Source organism: Haliotis cracherodii, unplaced genomic scaffold (assembly GCF_022045235.1).
Source record: "Haliotis cracherodii isolate W230 unplaced genomic scaffold, xgHalCrac1.p SCAF_11, whole genome shotgun sequence".
Lineage (NCBI taxonomy): Eukaryota > Metazoa > Mollusca > Gastropoda > Lepetellida > Haliotidae > Haliotis > Haliotis cracherodii.
In genome coordinates, this window is record NW_027266266.1 from 34,559,994 (window position 1) to 34,581,673 (window position 21,680).

At 42.2% G+C, this 21,680-nt stretch overlaps 1 protein-coding gene across 1 annotated transcript; it reads left to right on the plus strand.

Moving 5' to 3' along the window:
- The first annotated feature begins 1,427 nt into the window (after positions 1–1,427).
- Positions 1,428–21,652, plus strand: LOC139456424 (vitamin K epoxide reductase complex subunit 1-like protein 1). The gene is made up of 4 exons (XM_071238130.1): positions 1,428–1,498; positions 2,066–2,287; positions 15,787–15,896; positions 21,321–21,652. Exons 2-4 carry the CDS (start codon positions 2,106–2,108, stop codon positions 21,521–21,523), a joined length of 495 nt encoding a protein of 164 aa, XP_071094231.1. The 5' UTR covers positions 1,428–1,498; positions 2,066–2,105; the 3' UTR covers positions 21,524–21,652.
- Positions 21,653–21,680: the final 28 nt, after the last annotated feature.

The window sequence follows — 21,680 nt, forward strand, 5'->3', positions numbered from 1 at the left end:
CTCATTGTATTGACAGAACTGCATACTACTATTATTTTAAAGCCGTATGTTCTCACCATTGGAGCACATGTTGTGAGACAGTTTGCACATTCATTGTTGATTGTAGTGGTGAGAGGAACTGGATTGTGTCCCCAGTATCTGGCAGCGAGAGTGTTGGATCACATGGGTAACTATAAGGCCATAGACACATCGGTAGTGCCGAGATGCTAGTAAGCTAGTATTTGACCATTGCTGTCATAAATGCATGTTATATCTCGCAAGTCTGGTTACCTGTATGCAAGGAAGTAAATGTCCTGAGCCGTATTGGAGGTGGCGTGTTCTGTGTTGATATGACTGAGACCACCGTATGTAACGTGACGTTGAGGCGACCACTAGATATGTACGTGACGATTGAGACTACTTGGTAATGAACGTGACTATTGAGACGACTTCTAGGTAATGTACGTAACGAATGAAACGACCACTAGGTAATGCTCTTGACGACTGAGACGACCACTAGGTAATGTACGTGATGACTGAAACCACCACTAGATAATGTACGTGACTATTGAGACGACCACTAGTTAATGTACGTGACGATTGAAACGAGTACTAGCTAGTGTACGTGACGATTGAGGCCACTAGGTAATGTACGTGACGATTGAGACGAGAACTAGGTATTGTACGTGACGATTGAGAGCACTAGGTAATGTACGTGACTATTGAGACTACTTGGTAATGTACGTGACGATTGAGACAACTCCTAGGTAATGTACGTGACGATTGAGACTACTTGGTAATGTACGTGACGATTGAGACAACTCCTAGGTAATGTACGTGACGATTGAGACAACTCCTAGGTAATGTACGTGACGATTGAGACAACTCCTAGGTAATGCACGTGACGATTGAGACCACTAGGTGATGTACGTGCCGATTGAGATCACTAGCTAATGTACGTGACAAGGTATTCAAACGGCTGACCGATCATATAAGTAACAAGTATATAACCTTCCAAAGTGATCTCAGTAATTAAATATGCTCATGACTCCATTCTGTAATTAGGTCAACGCATGCTGCTTATTGGTAACTATAACACGTAAACCCTTTACCTCCCAAACGCGTCAACAACATAGGGCAATCTCAGTATGTATCATACATGGGCATATTCAGTTGACAATTTTAGTAATCATTCACTGCTATATATTAAGCCCACTTTTCATGTCACCTTCCTCCAATGCCTCGCGTTGTATTGATTGTGATCTGTTTAGGAAGCCACAGAACGTGCAATTATCGTCTGCTGGTAGCCCTCTTCTCTTGGGCTTCCCACTCTCTGCAAACGTGGCATGATATGATTGGTGGAGCTTCTGTCGTCTGCTAGAAGACTGACATGCAGATCCGCTGCTGACGCGGCGCTGAAAGATGAACGACTACACCCACCACACATCGCCCCCACCGCTTCACTGACGGGGCTCACATCAACCGGACGTCACAGCGGCGACAACACACGTTGTACAAGGTGAGACTAAATACTTTAGTAGGGGAGTCATTACATGTAATTCCACGTTGTGCCTGTGTCCCAACCACACCACCTGTGCAAAGTGCGACGTTTACTGTAAATAATGACCGGTAATACCAAGCTTGTGAGTCTCTGTATATCTTGTCATATTAATCCACCGGCAGTGGAGGAAAGCGTTTCAGATGTGTGCAGATACACGAGTCGCCAAAATCTAACATACACTATCTGCATTGCTGCTTACGTTCATAACGGTAAAGCCAACTCACGATGTCGATCACCAATGTATTTAAGAGGCATTTAGAAACAAAATAATCTGTTTTTCTTCGCATTTAAATCATAGGAAGAAAAAGAGTTGAACTCCATCCATCCCTCTTGTCTTCATCTGGCAAAATACTGAGCTTATGCTACTGCGATTCTTGTGTTTAGTTTGTGTCGGCTGGGAAAACAAACGACCTAAAGCCATGCCACTCATGTTTCATAAAATAGAGGCTGAGTAGTGATGCTTAATAACATACTGACACAAGGTCCAATAGAACATCAGTAACAAATAGCATATGTCGACTCTAGGTTCCTTGGTACTTCATCTACAACAACGGCTGGTGCATGCATGATGTGTGTGGCGTGGCTGCTGATGTCCAATATGGCAGACCGGGTGCTGCTCAGTGTTCTGGGGGTGGGCGTGTCCCTGTACGCACTCAGGGTGGAGGTGAGGCGGGAGAATGACCCGCAATACAGGGCGGTCTGCGACTTCAGTGACAGGTTCAGCTGCTCCAAAGCACTCTGCTCACCGTGAGTAACTATCATCCTCTATCACTACTGTGACACTGCATTGTCACCATCGAGTACGGCGATGTAACAGACCGTCAAGATAATGGTAATGGAAAGTCTCCAGAGATACATCATAAATCTTCATTTCAAAGACGGGAACGTATAATACAAAGGTTTACATAGTTTTGCTCTTAAAACATTTTGCCTTCATCAATTATTACCACATTCTCTTGTGGAGAGAACATTGTTTAACTGCTGTTGCATTGGAAAGAACACATACTCCGGATGACAGAACACGTAGGTGATACTGAAAAACATAAAGCACATACACGATATGTGAAACATGAATATGTTTACCCCGTGTTAGAACCACGGGATCGATGCACGTAAAACATCAGGAATAGTCCCATAAAGGTGAGGCGGGTGGGGTGTGTGTTCTCAATTGCCCAAAAGTTGGCTGTTCAAATGCGGCTTACTCGAGCACAGACAAAGTCGGGTAGGATCGCAGTCGTCTGTAACCAGAGCACCATTTGTAGACTGGGTATCGGTGACCAACTTATTACGGCTGCCTAGAACCGATTCATACGGCTTCATCATTTGCGGCAAAGGTGTAACAGCAGCAAGCCCTGGATTGTGTAGAACCTCGTAACCAGACAGTGGGGAACCACATTTGCGAGGCACATCTCAGAGACCGACAGCCTGTCAGAAGTGTTTTGAGGCAGACGTATCATCAACTGCGACGTCAGTAGTGTTAATCACACAGAGTATGGGCCTATCCAGTGATAGTCACTGTTTTTGTTCAGCGTCGACACAAGACTTATGCTGGCTGCATCGAGTCGACGAGCCTGGTCGTACTTGCGTCGCCATGAATGTTTCCTTGCCATCAGCATCAGAATTGTAGCGTCATGACAATGGGCGGATTTATCCCGGGCTGGTAGAACAAACCTGATGCAAGTTCAAGGCAACTTCACGGCCCAAGGCTATTGTGATGAATTAGTGGTCATACTATGAACCATGCAGACGTCATCTTTCAACTGATAGACTGATTACAGCACAAGCTACAGCAACATTCATACCACATTGTACAGGTTCTCCCGTGGTCCCCTTAATCGCCAGATTTTAAACCGATGGAACACAAATGGGACGAGATGGAACGCCCCCTATGACAGTCATTCTGAACCATAGACATTGCAACACCTTGCACTTGCACCACAGGCCGAGCGACCGTACTCTCATTTCTTCCACTGGCAGGAGATGCCCGGAAATATTTGACGCTAATCGTGGACATTATTCATAAAATAGAAAAGCGCCGGCATATAAATTGGACATATGTTATTGGAAAATGTTGGTGGCCTGATATACGACAAACAGTGTCAAAATGCAGCCATTGTCGATTTGCAATGTCCTAAACGGCATTGTTTTCACACTTGTTCAAAAATGTCATTGAGGAAAACAGTAAAGCATTGTTATAGCATTCGTAACTCGTGATAGTGGCTTTAAAACGGCAAGCATAAGCCAATAATTTGCCATTCAATTGTCAACATTTTTCAAGTTCTAAAACCCCGAGACTTAGCGCTGCCGATCGGAACAAGAGGGGAATCGCAGTCTTCTATTGCACGCCACTTCAACGTCCACCACAGCACCATGACCGATACACACAGTTCAATTCCACTGCAGACGGTCCGAGAACCGTCCGACAAGAGATACCAACCCTGCACAGGATCGCTACATTCGACTGTTCCACCTACGTTTTCGCAATGCCACAACTACGGAGACTGCATCCTTGGTTTGAGGAGGATATCGGACCAGAACGTCAGGAACCATCTTCGCGAGGCTTGAATCCGACCCAGAAGACCAGTTATCGTCCCTGTTTTGCAACAGATCCATCGTCAGAGACGCTTGCGTTGGTGCCATACCTTACAGCCTTGGAATTTGAGAAACTGGAGACGAGTGTGGTTTAGCGATGAATTACTACGTGGAAGACAACGTGTTTATTGTCGTCGAAATGAGCGTTTTGCCCCACATTGTGTACGTGAATTCGACAAATTCGGCGGCGGTAGTGTCATGGTGTGGGGGGCCATATCCTACTCCACGAGATCTGACTTGGTTGTGGTTCAGGGAAATTTGACAGCAAATCGCTACATGAATCAAATTCTTCAACCTCACCTTCTTCCAATCATTGACCACCAGAGGGAGCTGTTTCAACAGGACAACGCTCCATCGCACACAGCTCGTGTCACGGTAGACTACCTTCATAATGCCAACATCAACTACCTGCCCTGGCCGTCGAGCTCTCCAGATCTCAACCCAATCGAACACCTCTGGGATGAACTCGATCGACGTGTACGTCAACGTCAGAACACGCTGCAGACACTCCCACAACTGACCAACGCGATACAAGCAGAATGGCGCAGAATTCCACAGGACAGAATTCTTATCCAGTCAGTGTCAAGGAGATGCAGAGCCGTGATTTCTGTATCTATGTCACTTAATATATATGTTTATTCATGTATGGGAGGCCAAAAGCCCATGTACATTTCAGTTATATATAGTAACACACAATTGAGGCAATTTACATTGAAAACAATACTAAGGGTACAATATTAGGACTTTATACGTAATGATAGAGCTTCCTTCACATACATAGCTACATTTCTGAGTATACAGTCATTTTGTCTATTTAAGAGATTGCTAAAAGTATTAATACATGGATTGTTATAGAATCTTACAGGAATATACTTTTGTCTTAATGATGCGTAAAACGGACTTGTTACATAGCCGACAAAAGCGTTGTGAATAAACAATATCCTCTCTTCTGCCCAGATTACTCCGTATAGGCAATTCACTTAATCTCAACAGTCACAGCATACGTCTATGGTCTCTATTTCTGAAAGCTGTAACATAATATTCCATATCCAATATTATCTTGACGTGTGAATAATACCTTAATTTGCAAGAGTCATACATTTTCATCTGTATACTCTGTTTGTTACAATCCAACAAACGCTGTCTAAACAGCTGCAAGAAACACTTAACATCACCAATATTCTGTTCGTGCCACACATAACCAAATCCATAAATGTCGAGTAAATATTTAAAATGAGTTGCCCAAGTAATTCTACCACATTCATCCAGCTTCTTCATTAACAAATAACACTGTCGGGGATATCTTTCATCATGCATTCTAATAAGTTTACACCAGTATTTAATACACTTCATATGATAATCCACATGCAAACTAGATCTTCCACATTCAGCTAATATTGCTGTACTTGATAGATATTTACCAACTCCTAAAACAAATTTACAAAACTTAGTATGAAAAGTTTCCACAATTTGACTACCTCTGCAACCCCAGATCTCAGCACCATAAAGAAGAATGGGCTTTATCTTAATATGAAACAATTTAAATAAAATGTTAACTGGCATATTAACAAAGTGAAACTGCAATTGTTTAATAGCAAACAAAGCCTTTGCATTTAGTCCAAGACAATCTATTTGAAAACAGAACACCCAGATAAGTATAGTAAGTACTAACATTGATACGTTTATCATTCAAAAACCATCATTCATCATACCTTAAAGTACCACGTCTTCTGAAAACCAAAATTTCGGTTTTAGACATGTTAATTTCAAGTCCCCACATTTTATAAAATTGGATAAAATATCAATTTTTCTTTGCAGACCTATTACTGTGTCATCGAAAATACACAAATCATCTGCATATAGTAAAAGTAATATGTCTTTAAACTCCTCTCCCAAAAAAATCCCTCGCAAATCACTACTTACTATGATAGACTGTAATTCAAGGATAAACATAGTGAACAGAAACGGACTCAACACGCAGCCCTGTCGAACACCACTCAGTGATTCGAAATAGTCTAAAAGAGAATTATTTGATGTCCTGACAGCACACTGAATCTTAGAGTATAGATCCCTCAAAACCACCAATAAACGACCGTGTATTCCATTTTTCATTAATGAACACCACAAGAGCTTTCGGTTTATCGAATCGAACGCTTTACGGAAATCAACATACAAACAATAAAATCTTCCCCGACGTTTAGAGAGATATTTTTGTGCTAAACACTGTAATGTGAATATATTATCAATTGTACTGTATCCGCTTCGAAATCCTGCCTGAGCTTCAGGAATTGTATCATAAACGTCCGCATTCTATCATTTAATACTGTTGTCATCAACTTTCCAAATACATCCATCAACGTTATTCCTCTATAATTATTGACATCATTTATATTATCTTTCTTATGCAGGGGAACTACGATACCATTTGCCCACTCGTAAGGGAATACACCACAATGCATAATCCTATTAAAAACTATAGTTACATGTAAGTATGGTATGATCGAAGTGCTGCAACATTTCACCATTTCAGGAAGAATTCCATCAGGTCAAGCCGATTTACCCAGTTTCAAGTTATGTATAGCTCATGATACTCCTTCTTCAGTTATATCAGCATTAAGGAGATTATTCCTAACATCATCATTACAGTAATTGCACTCATTAATATCATGGCTGTTCATAAAAGTTTCTGCCTCATCCCGATTGTCCCCATCCACAGGTATATCAGTTAAATTAAACACATGCTGGAAATATTCGGTCCACTGCATATTGCTAATACCTGGGCTCCCTGTCACGGACGGTGAAGAAATAATATTTATGACGCGTCTCCAAAAGGACTTACCATTTTTGCTATTATTGACCAAATCATTTATACAATGTTCATCACGCTCCAATCTCTTTTGACTACACAGTTCTCTCTATATATTCTTAATTACAAAATATTCCTTCAAAAGTTCCTTACCTAATGAGATTCTGAATAAATCAAGTTTATTAAACTTTTGTCCTCTTTAATTTCATACACTCATCATCGTACCAATTCTTACTATCCTTAGTCCGGCAAACAGTACCATACTTCTTTTTTAAATGACCACAATACTCAGCACAAATATGAAATACATCAACTTATTTTTCTACCGCAGACTCGATATTAAGTGGAACTTGGTCTCTGTCACTGTCTAATACATAAGGTGATACATTTTCATTTTCATACACAAAACACTGAAATGCACACAAAATTGTCTCACTTACCCGGACAATACACTTCCGCTGGTGGTAATCCTTCTGCTGGTGGTAATCCTTTAATTCGTGAGAAGTCAATCAATCAAGTGACACCGAGTTACGTTTGAGACGAGCTTGTTTATTGTACATTTATGTCTTGAATAAAGATTGAGTGGATGTATCTGTTTGCTCTGTCATCTGTCATGAGTTGCATATTTGAAGGGAAGTAACTCTTCCAGTAAGAAGCTGGTTTCAGTTATACGGAAATTCGTTTATACGGACGAATTGTGAAATGACGCAAGTGTCCGTATAAACGAGGCACGACTGTAACATATCAGCTACAGACTGCCGAAAAGTTTCAATAACAGCGTCCTTCCAAACATGTCTTAGTATATCTGACGATGTATTATTTTCCTCGTTTTCTGCCCCGTTCTCCGTTGTACTATGGTCAGTATGTACTTGCAATGACATAGCAATTGGAAAATGATCAGACTCACACCGTGTATGTACAGTAAAGTCGATATCTCTGGTAAATAAGTCACTTGAACATAAACAGTAATCAACCAAACCTGCTCCGTCTCCTTTAAAACAAGTATAGCCACCCTATGTATCACCCGAACAACTCCCATTCAACATGTGAACGTTATGAGTGGAACACAAATCTAGGAGTTCCTTTCCATATTCATTCCATATATCATCACGGCTTCGTCTGGGAGTGTCAAAGGAATCAGACACATAGTCCATGGCCTCAAAGCTCGGTATGTACCGATTCCCATCATGCACAACAAAATCGGACTGATTTCCACACCTAGCGTTAAGATCCCCAAATACTATAAACTTACCATTTGGAAAATGATTAGTAATAAATAAAAAGCTTTGCTCCAGATACTCTATGCCTTGCAGTGGTCTAACATCTGTTACCACAGAGGAGCCAGTAGGATGTATATGTGTAAATACAAAGATGTAATCTTACAATGAACTAAACAAACTTTTCACAAAAACTACCAATATATATAATATCGGTGAAATCTAGAAAAACATGCTTGATATAGCCCTCAAGTTCAGACCGAACACATACAACCACACCGCCTCGCGGATTGTAGTCTCTGTAATTTACATGAACACAATAACCGGGGAACATTGTTGCAATCATGTCTTTCTCACAGTTTCTCCAAACTTCAAGAAGACAAAAAATGTCAAACTGTGAACAAAAATCAATTAGTTCAGCATTATCCAACTTACTCCCTAAACCATTAATGTTCCATGACATAAACTCAAAAAGTTTAATAAATTGACAGTCACTCACGTCATCATTCACAGACACAGTGTAATCATCGTTTTCAGTATCGCTGTTGTGGGCCCGGCCACATTCCTATGTAAAAATAGTCTGGAAGTTAATTTAAGGTATCGACGTTTACTACAATATCTGAAAAAACTATTGGACCTACTCCAGTCAAAGTTGGTATGAGATTATTAAACAGTCATACATAACTGGATATTGCTTTTAAGGACAATCGGTGCATGAATAAAAAAATCTGTCTATTTAGCTATCACTATATTTCATCAACAACCACACCTGTTCGTCACGGGTGGAACGAGCATTCATTGTAACAGCAATCTGCATAATGCTACCCCTGCGTCACAGGGCCATATGACACAGTTGAACCAATCAACTCAACTCGAAAGGTTGCACGGGAATTACGCACGGTGTTAGCATTAGATTTCATGATGTCTCAGCGCAAGTATCTTTCCGCTGATGCGAAAGGTTTCGTTGTTAAAATATTTGAATACTTTAAGGCTGAAAGTGAAAGACGCTCGCCCTTCTTTGACATTTCAAAGTACATGAAAAGAACAAGTCATGCGTCACAGCTTCCCAAACAAACCGTAGTTAAGATTTTGAACTCTCATAAAAACACATGCTCTCCTGCACATCCCTTAGGGGGCATCTCAAAACAGGATAGGAAATTGAAGTTAGATTCCTTTGATAAGAAAGTTGTCAGGGACGTGATTCGGCGGTTAACACGAGAAAATGAATTTATTACAACACGAAAACTAAAACAAATTCTCCTTACAGAGCATGACTTAGATATTTCCAAATGGACCATTTGTACACTCCTTTCCAAATTTAGATATCAGTACAAAAAGACGAAAGGGTCGAAACTAACAATGTGTGAACGACCAGATATCATTCGTTTGCGTATCAATTATTTGCGCACTATTAAAAAGAAACCAGAGAAAGGCTATGAGCCTGTCTATTTGGACGAAACCTGGGTTAACGCCTGGCCACACAGCAGCTAAATATGGTCTCACCCAGATACCAGAGAGCCACAGCGCAAGATCCCCCCTGGTAAAGGGGTGCGTCTGATTGTCCTCCATGCAGGCTCCCACAGAGGTTTCCTCCCTGGGTGTGATCTAGTGTTCAGATCCAGATCTACGGATGGCAGAGACTACCATACCGAGATGAATAGTCAGGTTTTCACTGCGTATGTTGAGAAGCAGCTCCTCTTAGCAATGCCTGATAAATCCTTGGTGGTTATGGACAATGCTCCCTATTACAGTTGTCGAGATCCTATTAACTGTTGTCCAACCTCAAATTCCACCAAAGGTGAGATATGTCAGTGGTTGGACAACAACCGCATTGCTCGGCCCACGAAAGCCAAAAAAACTGACTACTACCAACTGGTTCTTCAGAACAAACCCCCGCCCTCTTATTTGTTTGACAACATGTTGAGAGAACATGGTCACGAAGTGGATAGACTTCCTCCTTACCATTGTGACTTGAATCCCATGAACTAATCTGGGGTGATTTGAAAAATACGGTCGCACGGCAAAATAAGACCTTCAAGCTTGCCGACGTCAAGCAGATTGTCTTGAAAGGGATGGGAGGAATTACAGCTGTACGTTGGGCAAACTGTGTCCAACATTTTATCAAAGTTGAGGAAGAGTATTCGAAACAAGACTGTATCCGACCAGATACTGTCCAGCCTGTTGTTGTTCATTTAGGTGACAGCACAGACTCCGAATCTGACGACGAGGGCATTTCGAATTACCACGGATATGAATTCTCACATATTCGTACATATTGTTAATCATTTCTTAAGAATCTTAAATATATCATATTTGATTCCCAAACATTCTTGTAGTTCGTGGGATTCGTGAGAGAAAAATTGTTTATCAAAGAATTTCTAGGAATCTTCTACGAATTTCAGGTTCGTGCTTTGTAGTACATGTCGTAATAGGATCTTGTCCACTTTGTGCAATTCTTGGCTCAACATTTGATTCTCTTTCACCCAAAACAGCCCCGAAAGTCTCGAATCATCTACGAAAATATTAAAATATTTTCTTCGAAACCATAAAGCAATGATATGTCTAAATGAATAATTACGTATGATATATTACACCTAATAACATGATGCATGAAATACAATATTGTGGCAAGGAATGATACATTCTAGTCAATAACACTGACCTGAAAAAGAATTAAAAAATAATTGGATAAATATTATTAAATAACTGCTTGAGACACCCAACGGTAACACTATATTCGTGTGTGTGTGATTCCCGTGCAACCTTTCGAGGTGAGTTGATTGGTTCAACTGTATCATATGGCCCTGTGACGCAGGGGTAGCATTATGCAGATGGCTGTTACAATGAATGCTCGTTCCACCCGTGACGAACAGGTGTGGTTGTTGATGAAATATAGTGATAACTAAATAGACAGATTTTTTATTCATGCATCGATTGTCTTTAAATGTAATATCCAGTTGTGTATGACTGTTTAATAATCTCATACCAACCTTGACTGGAGTAGGTCCGATAGTTTTTCAGATATTGTAGTAAACGTCGATACCTTAAATTAACTTCCAGACTATAGTGTCACGTGAATCCGTGTTGACATTCTGCTGAGTGTCTGCACGTGCAGATTGGGAATCCCAAGGCCGGTCTAATTCTATCACACTATCCTTGTCGACATCGTACGTGAAAACCTGGTCATCAATAATCAGTTTATCAAAGCGCAGAACCGCTCTACGATTTTCTTCCCTGGCTTTCGTCATCATAGGTTTAAGTTTTTTCCGCTTTTCCCTGACCAATCTTGAAAAATCATCAATCCACATATTGAAACTCTTAAGTTTCTTTGCCGCTTCGTAAATCCGTTTCCTATCATGATCGTCCGGTATCTTTGCTATGATCGCTTTTCCATTGATGATTCTGTGGGCTCTGTGTATAACAACATACGATTCATCCAGTTCTATTTTATCCTCAATGATCTCACGCACTACACTCTCACAGTCATCCCATGTTTCGCCATCCGCCGCCCTGGCTACGCCTTGGAAGACAATATTGCATCGTCTGCTCTGATTCTCGAGGTAATCAAACCTATCTTCAAGATTATACACATATTTTCTTAGTTTCTCATTTTCCGATTCCAATTTCTCACATTTTAATTTCCCCTCGGCGAGATGAGTAGTAACAGATGTGGCAGATACATATTATTGTATTATATAGTTATTTAAATATTAGTTTTAAGTCATTTAAGTATTGCATTGATATTTGTATAATGACAATTGCATTATGAATTGCAGGTGTATTATTTCCGATTTTAACTAATGAATGTATTTATTCTATCAACAGGTTTGGTCATTTTTGATACAGGCTATAATTATAAGGACACAGAAGGTTGAGTCTATTATTAGCTCTATAGTTAGTTTCATTCTAATATGATTAAGGGTAGATAGGTAGGGCTACCACATTATTACGTGGCCTGATTTAATGAACACCGATTGGATCATTCAAATTCTTGCCCTCTCTCCTAATTCAAAGCTGCACTTCACAGTCACTCTTAGCACCATCAGGATTGTAATACCATGGAGTCATAAACAAATGCAAATACCTCACAGGTTAGTTTAATCTCTTACATTGGTTTATGAGTGTGTACATTTTATATGTTATATTTGTATTGTGTGGACATAAATAATACAAGTAAATTCAACCTTAATAATGGTAAATCTAACCTAAATGTAAATATCACTTCAGTCAGGTTCTAGTGCATTTCAGAGTATAGAATCAATACAAAAACTATCAAATAACTCATATAATTCATTCAGGTAATTATATTTTCCCTATGAGTGAATTGTTGCATGTTTGAGTGTTTGATTGACTGATTTCATATATGAAAGGAAGAATAGTGTATATGTGAATGTAAGTACGAATGTGATTTTAGCCTAAGTTGTTTTGATGTGTTCCAGGTGTTGGTAATGATAATAGCTATGTTGATTTGTAGTTACTGTAGAATTAATGTTGCATATTGTTTACACGGATTTTAGGTACGCTTGGTATATCTGGCTTGGCGGAGCTTGGTGAACGTCGTGTGCACCCTAGTGCCATACACCGGGTAGGAATTATGCTATTTTGCATCTCGTATGTTTATGTGATACTGAGTATCACATCTATTCTATTTGATATGCGTATTGCATTAAGACGTCTGTGTCATATTTAATTTGAAGATATTTTGAAGATATGAGTTAATCAAGGAGTTATCTCCCCTTGTTGTATTGTCATACGATCTGTCATTTTTGTTTCACCTAATTTGTGTAATGGACTGTTTTTAAGCCTCAGGTATATTGTATGACGCTATATATATTGAATGATATATTGTTTCAGGGTGTGTTTAATTGACCGGGAATAAAACGTTCTCACCCCGTAACCAGTGTCTTGGACTTTTGATGTTGCCTCCACACTAAAATCGGTTACAAGATACAAGAGTTGAGTCAATCTTATCAAGTTTACACCCGAACTCAATGTTCGATTTCATGACATCGTCAACCTTGTCCATGACTGAATCAAGATTTACAGACTCACCCTCAAACGTAACTGGCGAGGATTACCACGGGTAATGGGTCACTGGTCATCTCTGATCCCTGAACGTGGCCCAGGACCTGGATTCTGTTCTACCCTGGCACGTAGTAGCAGCATGAGTATCAGATTCAGTACAGTCAAACGGGTAGCGAGGCCCACCATTACTAACCTTCTCGGAGGGCGGGACGCAGCAGCACGTCGACTGATTTTCGTCAGAATCTGTACATAAACAGGTGCAAACAATCCAACCCTTGCACGGAATTGCTCCACAGATATTCCCATTTCTGCAGTCAGTTAGTTTGAACTCCTAATGTAGGTATAATTTCAGTTCACACAAAGCGCATTGAGAGACCTAAAACACCCCCTTTTCACCCGGTCGCCATCTTGCCACAACATATATCGACTTTATTAGGTACAAAAAAATCTACCTTTTCGTTTCTTTTTTGGAAGAGTGTAAAAAGAGTTCCCTCTTGACCTTGACCTTTTCCGTGTATTGGCTTCAAATTTGACACGTGTCCACTGTAGCCCTGTTTGCAATACGTCACTCATAAAATGGCCACATGTGAAGTAAATGTGTACTACTTCCCATACCAAACACCTGGATATTTTATTATATGAAACATCTCTTTTAGTGAGATGTAACGTAAATCCACGTCATGTATACAACTATACTCAACAACAAAGGTTCCTGTGACCAATATTTTAGTGTATTTTTCAAACAAGTAAAATTTGGTTTTCAATATTGTAGTACATGTATGGAATCAAGTCAAAACAAACGTAACTGCTACAGAAAAGCATGCATTCCATGCAAAAGTTGACTTTTATGCAAGCCCCATGCATTTCACTACCTATGAATGGGTATAAAAACATGTGCGTTGACGGGATTCCATATGCATTGTTTAGCATCGTGCTGACAACAACCATTCAGAAAAACAACAAAATTACGCAATTATTCAACATTACGAAATGCCACGCCTGTCCGAAAATGAGCGTCTGCGAGCCATTGGTATGCTTGAAGCAGGATCGAGTTAACGTGATGTTGCAAGACAATTTAACGTCCACAGAAACACTATTTGGTGTTCATGGCAACGTTGGCAACAGACGAATGCAGTCAGAGTCCATCTTTGGAGTGGCAGGCCACGCGTAACCAATAATCGACAAGACAACTGGATTCGTACAACACACCTACGAAATCGATTCCAGCCAGCAACAGTGACTCCAAGAAGCATCCCTGGCCGTCGACGAATATCTTCACAAACCGTACGTCGTCGCCTCAGACGCCAGACGTCCCATTTTGACAGGAAACCACCGCCAAGCACGTCTACAGTGGTGCAGACAGCGGTTACGCTGGGCGACCATGCAGTGGGGACAAGTTCTATTCACTGAGGAGTCTCGTTTTCACCTCAGCCACAGCGATGGACGGATTCGAGTGTACCGACGTCGAGGTGAACGTTACGTCAATCACTGTGTCATGGAAGAAGATCGGTTCGGGGGCGGCAGCGTTATAGTATGGGGTGGGATTACAGCAACGGATTACACCCGTTTGATAGTGGTAGAGGGAAATCTCAATGGACAGCGCTACCGTGACGAGATCATCGGCCCTGTTTTTGCCGTCGTCATGGCCCAGGCATTACCTTTCAATATGACAACGCCCGGTACATATTGCTCGACTTGTTCAGGATTCCCTTCAACAAAACAACGTGAATGTCATCCCCTGGCCGGCTCGCTCCCCTGATCTCTCACCAATCGAGCACATGTGGGATGAGATGGATCGACGTCAACCACTAGGTCAACAGACACTCCAGGAAACATGCTCCAGCAGATATGGTCAGATATCCCACAGGACTTTGTGCGACGCCTGGTCCATTCCACGAGACGAAGATGTGTTGCTTGCATCGCAACCAGAGCTGGACACACACGCTATTGATTTGTAAATTGACATTTTGGCATGTTCATGGTTTTTTTTGTAATATGAAATCACGCATTTACTGAAGTCAGTATGGCAAATAAAACAATTTGAACACTTACAGTAGTCTTTTATCTGTTGCAAACCGAAAATGTTTCAGATTTGGTAAAAAACATAACTTTGCATTAAATCTTATTCAATGTCACAGGAGCTTTTGTTGATCAGTATATGTAACTATTGATTCAGTATTAACTGCAGTGGTCTCTACATTATCCCTTTATATCTGTAGGTATTCGTAATTTTAACTTGGCAGAGACATTGTCGGATATGGAAATTCTTGTCAGTTTCCAAAGCCGACAGCAATATGACTATTTAATGTGATCTCCGTTGACATTTTGAACTGTTAACATACATAACCAGGTAACCTCATGGCACTATGTATATGTATATTTGAATATTGTTTCTATAGGACTATCCGTATTCGTCTGAAGGGTTTTCAAAAGAACCCCTGCAGAAGAACCTAATTAGATTTTGAACTACCTCGTCTTTCAAAAAAAAGTTTTCAAGAAGGATAAATGATGAGCAGTAAATATGTATTATCAGTTTGTTCTCAGATAAGTGACAACCAGAGTATAAAAATAAAGATGCAGATACGTCTATTTTATTACATTGGCAGGTATGGGAAAGGATTTGGAATAGTGCGTTTACTGGTGGGCAAAGATCACTTCCTGAATCAACGCAACTGTACCGTCGGGATCTTGTTCTACCTCTCACAGATTGTCCTAGGTGAGTTGTGTTACCTGTCACAGATTGTCCAGGGTGAGTTGTGTTGCTTGTCACAGATTGTCCTGGGTGAATTGTGTCACCTGTCACAGATTGTTCCAGGTGAGTTGTGTAACCTGTCATAGATTGTCCCAGCTAGGTGAGTTGTGTTGCTTGTCACATATTGTCCTGGGTGAACTGTGTCGCCTGTCACAGATTGTCCCGGGTGAGTTTTGTTACCTGTCATAGATTGTCCCAGGTGAGTTGTGTTGCTTGTCACAGATTGTCCCAGGTGAGTTGTGTCACCTTTAACATATTGTCTAAGGTGACTTGTGTTACCTGTCACATATTGATCTCGGTGAGTCGTGTGTCCTACCTTTCACAGATTGTCCCATCTAGGTGAGTTGTGTTGCCTGTCACAGATTGTCCTAGGCGAGTTGTGTTACCTTTCACAGATTGTCCCAGCTAGGTGAGTTGTGTTGCCTGTCATAGATTGTCCCAGGTGGATCGTGTGTCCTACCTCTCACAGATTGTCCCAGTTGTGTCATGTGACCTACCTCTCACAGATTGTCCTAGGTGAGTTGTGATACCTGTCACAGATTGTCCTTGGTGAGTTGCGTTACCTCTCAAAGATTGTACCAGGTGAGTTGTGTTACCTGTCACAGATTGTCCCAGGTGAGCCGTGTGTTCTATCTCTCACAGATTGTCCCAGGTGAGTCATGTGTCCTACCTCTCACAGATTGTCCCAGGTGAGTCGTGTGTCCTACCTACCACAGGTTGTCCTAGGTGAGTTGTGTTATGTGTCATAGATTGTCCCAGTTGAGTTGTGTGAACTACTTATCACAGATTGTCCCAGGTGAGTTGTGCGTATCTGTCACAGCTTGTCCAAGGCACACTGTGTGAACTACCTGTCACAGGTTGTTGTGCGTATCTGTATACCTCTCACAGATTGTCCCAGGTGGATCGTGTGTCCTACCTGTAAGAGATTGTCCTTGGTGATTTGCATTACCTCTCAAAGATTGTCCCAGGTGGGTCGTGTGTCCTACCGCTTACGGATTGTCCCAGGTGAGTCGTGTGTTCTACCTCTCACAGATTGTCCCAGGTGAGTTGTGCGTATCTATCACAGCTTGTCCCAGTTGAGTCATGTGTCCTACCTGTCACAGATTGTCCCAGGTGAGTTGTGTTACCTGACACAGATTGTCCCAGGTGAGCCGTGTGTTCTACCTCTCACAGATTGTCCCAGGTGAGTCGTGTGTCCTACCTCTCACAGCTTGTCCCAGGTGAGTCGTGTGTCCTACCTGTCACAGATTGGCCCAAGTGAGTTGTGCGTATCTGTCACAGCTTGTCCCAGGCACGCTGTGTGAACTACCTGTCACAGATTGTTGTGCGTATCTGTCACAGAATGTCCCAGGCACGCTGTGTGTTCTACCTGTAAGATATTGTCCCAGGCACGCTGTGTGTTCTACCTGTAAGAGATTGTCCCAGGCACGCTGTGTGTTCTAACTGTAAGAGATTGTCCCAGGCACGCTGTGTGTTCTACCTGTAAGATATTGTCCCAGGCACGCTGTGTGTTCTAACTGTAAGATATTGTCCCAGGCACGCTGTGTGTTCTACCTGTAAGATATTGTCCCAGGCACGCTGTGTGTTCTACCTGTAAGAGATTGTCCCAGGCACGCTGTGTGTTCTAACTGTAAGATATTGTCCCAGGCACCCTGTGTGTTCTAACTGTAAGATATTGTCCCAGGCACGCTGTGTGTTCTACCTGTAAGAGATTGTCCCAGGCACGCTGTGTGTTCTAACTGTAAGAGATTGTCCCAGGCACCCTGTGTGTTCTAACTGTAAGATATTGTCCCAGGCACGCTGTGTGTTCTACCTGTAAGAGATTGTCCCAGGCACGCTGTGTGTTCTAACTGTAAGATATTGTCCCAGGCACGCTGTGTGTTCTACCTGTAAGAGATTGTCCCAGGCACGCTGTGTGTTCTAACTGTAAGAGATTGTCCCAGGCACGCTGTGTGTTCTACCTGTAAGAGATTGTCCCAGGCACGCTGTGTGTTCTACCTGTAAGAGATTGTCCCAGGCACCCTGTGTGTTCTAACTGTAAGATATTGTCCCAGGCACGCTGTGTGTTCTAACTGTAAGATATTGTCCCAGGCACGCTGTGTGTTCTACCTGTAAGATATTGTCCCAGGCACGCTGTGTGTTCTACCTGTAAGAGATTGTCCCAGGCACGCTGTGTGTTCTACCTGTAAGAGATTGTCCCAGGTACGCTGTGTGTTTTACCTGTAAGATATTGTCCCAGGCACGCTGTGTGTTCTACCTGTAAGATATTGTCCCAGGCACCCTGTGTGTTCTAACTGTAAGATATTGTCCCAGGCACCCTGTGTGTTCTACCTGTAAGAGATTGTCCCAGGCACGCTGTGTGTTCTACCTGTAAGAGATTGTCCCAGGCACGCTGTGTGTTCTACCTGTAAGAGATTGTCCCAGGCACCCTGTGTGTTCTAACTGTAAGAGATTGTCCCAGGCACGCTGTGTGTTCTACCTGTAAGATATTGTCCCAGTCACGCTGTGTGTTCTAACTGTAAGATATTGTCCCAGGCACGCTGTGTGTTCTACCTGTAAGAGATTGTCCCAGGCACCCTGTGTGTTCTAACTGTAAGATATTGTCCCAGGCACGCTGTGTGTTCTACCTGTAAGATATTGTCCCAGGCACGCTGTGTGTTCTAACTGTAAGATATTGTCCCAGGCACGCTGTGTGTTCTACCTGTAAGATATTGTCCCAGGCACGCTGTGTGTTCTACCTGTAAGAGATTGTCCCAGGCACCCTGTGTGTTCTAACTGTAAGATATTGTCCCAGGCACCCTGTGTGTTCTACCTGTAAGAGATTGTCCCAGGCACCCTGTGTGTTCTAACTGTAAGAGATTGTCCCAGGCACGCTGTGTGTTCTACCTGTAAGAGATTGTCCCAGGTACGCTGTGTGTTCTACCTGTAAGAGATTGTCCCAGGCACGCTGTGTGTTCTAACTGTAAGAGATTGTCCCAGGCACCCTGTGTGTTCTAACTGTAAGAGATTGTCCCAGGCACGCTGTGTGTTCTACCTGTAAGATATTGTCCCAGGCACGCTGTGTGTTCTACCTGTAAGAGATTGTCCCAGGCACGCTGTGTGTTCTAACTGTAAGAGATTGTCCCAGGCACCCTGTGTGTTCTACCTGTAAGAGATTGTCCCAGGCACGCTGTGTGTTCTAACTGTAAGATATTGTCCCAGGCACGCTGTGTGTTCTACCTGTAAGAGATTGTCCCAGGCACGCTGTGTGTTCTAACTGTAAGAGATTGTCCCAGGCACCCTGTGTGTTCTACCTGTAAGATATTGTCCCAGGCACGCTGTGTGTTCTACCTGTAAGAGATTGTCCCAGGCACGCTGTGTGTTCTAACTGTAAGATATTGCCCCAGGCACGCTGTGTGTTCTACCTGTAAGATATTGTCCCAGGCACGCTGTGTGTTCTACCTGTAAGAGATTGTCCCAGGCACGCTGTGTGTTCTACCTGTAAGAGATTGTCCCAGGCACGCTGTGTGTTCTACCTGTAAGAGATTGTCCCAGGCACGCTGTGTGTTCTAACTGTAAGATATTGCCCCAGGCACGCTGTGTGTTCTACCTGTAAGATATTGTCCCAGGCACGCTGTGTGTTCTACCTGTAAGAGATTGTCCCAGGCACGCTGTGTGTTCTAACTGTAAGATATTGCCCCAGGCACGCTGTGTGTTCTACCTGTAAGATATTGTCCCAGGCACGCTGTGTGTTCTACCTGTAAGATATTGTCCCAGGCACCCTGTGTGTTCTACCTGTAAGATATTGTCCCAGGCACGCTGTGTGTTCTACCTGTAAGATATTGTCCCAGGCACCCTGTGTGTTCTAACTGTAAGAGATTGTCCCAGGCACGCTGTGTGTTCTACCTGTAAGATATTGTCCCAGGCACGCTGTGTGTTCTACCTGTAAGATATTGTCCCAGGCACGCTGTGTGTTCTAACTGTAAGATATTGTCCCAGGCACCCTGTGTGTTCTAACTGTAAGAGATTGTCCCAGGTACGCTGTGTGTTCTACCTGTAAGATATTGTCCCAGGCACGCTGTGTGTTCTAACTGTAAGAGATTGTCCCAGGCACCCTGTGTGTTCTACCTGTAAGAGATTGTCCCAGGCACGCTGTGTGTTCTAACTGTAAGATATTGTCCCAGGCACGCTGTGTGTTCTACCTGTAAGAGATTGTCCCAGGCACGCTGTGTGTTCTACCTGTAAGAGAAGGAGTGTAAGGATGTTGTCTGCTGTACTCCACAGTATTACCGTATATGATGACAGTAAACAATCATGCCTGGAGAAAACAAGTTTAAGCCACTGTTTACAATGATGTTTACACAATCAGCGTCCTCTAATTGCTTGATTACATTACCGTCAGTAACAATCGTCAATTCGTGGCTTTAGTGACCATCTAGAAAGAGAAGGTAATTATTGCTTTACGGCTCGTCAGCAATTTTGCAGCTATTCGCGGCTGACTATTTCATAGTACGCGAAAGGATTAGGTAGTGTCAAAAAACGCGCTGTATATTTTCTTAATTTTGGAAGCTTGGCTGAAATACAGAGTTAATGTATTCCGGTAGGATACGCCATTCAAATTGCCATTAACAATGATGAGTTGTCTTCTCACACGCTTTGTGATGCCACCCTGTACCATGACACTCCCTCCCCAAACTGACGACGTCGTTCTCTGGGCGGGCGCCTGTAATCCCATGCACGACCACCGCTTCTGTCCAGATGAAACCTGGACACATCTGTCAACTTAGTTTTGCGCCATTCCTGTTTGCAGCATAACCACAATGAGTAAACGTTGATTTTCGCAATCGTTATTTCGCAGAAGGTGACTCCAAATATGGCTGAGAAATTTTGAAGATTATATTAGGACAGCTACATGTAGGAGTATCATGCTTCCAGAAAATGCAAACAACCAGATTGTGCGGTGAATTGTGAAATTGTGAACCTAAAAGTCGAGGATATGTCTTCATGAATATGTACTGAAATATGCATTACTTCATTTCGTATGGTAGTATAGTACATGTTTTACTATCTATTGCCCAATCTATGACATAGCTAGGAGTACAACATAATTCTGTAAAAGGGTATGATGTTAAACTTTTACTGTATGGAAATGCTGAAGTGTCAGTAAAAGAAAACAGCAAAACTATACCAGTTAACATCTGAATCTGGACGACCTTTGTTCAACATTTAGTGTCCGGACAGGCATTGAAATAAGCCTGTTCCTGTTCGAAAAGGTTTAGAAATAAACAATGCTTAATAAATATCATTGCGTTTAGCACATGTCCCTGTTTGTTTAAAAAGATCAGGCAAATCATAATTTTATCTTGTCACGAAGTTCGAGTATATGAAATAGCATGCTTTATATTACAGCGTTCCTTCCAAACCAAGTGCTGTGCTCGTATATTCTTTACTACACCTCGGTAATCGCGGGCTTTGGTTGTGTGTATCTGGCTTTCATCCTTTTCTTCGTACTGCGTGATATCTGCATCGTCTGTATTGGCACATACGTCATCAATGCTGTGCTCATTTACCTCAACTACAACCTGTACCTCAGCAAACACCCGGGGCCGTGAGTGTCGCACATATTGGGGCGGCTGCAAGACCTACATGGACCAATTGTTTCAGTGTATCGTGAGAAACTGCAATTGTTGCTACAGGTACAATAATGAGGGAGGCTGTGTACATGGAGAAATTAATGTCATAAATTCTAAAGTGGAGAGAGAAAGGGCT

What these genes read in the sequence shown, in the direction of transcription:
- LOC139456424 (XM_071238130.1), top strand. Translation starts at nt 2,106, where the DNA reads ATGATGTGTGTGGCGTGGCTGCTGATGTCCAATATGGCAGACCGGGTG. An exon ending in TCCAAAGCACTCTGCTCACC is followed by an intron (nt 2,288 to 15,786) that starts GTGAGTAACTAT and finishes TTACATTGGCAG; the next exon opens with GTATGGGAAAGGATTTGGAA. An exon ending in CCTCTCACAGATTGTCCTAG is followed by an intron (nt 15,897 to 21,320) that starts GTGAGTTGTGTT and finishes TTTATATTACAG; the next exon opens with CGTTCCTTCCAAACCAAGTG.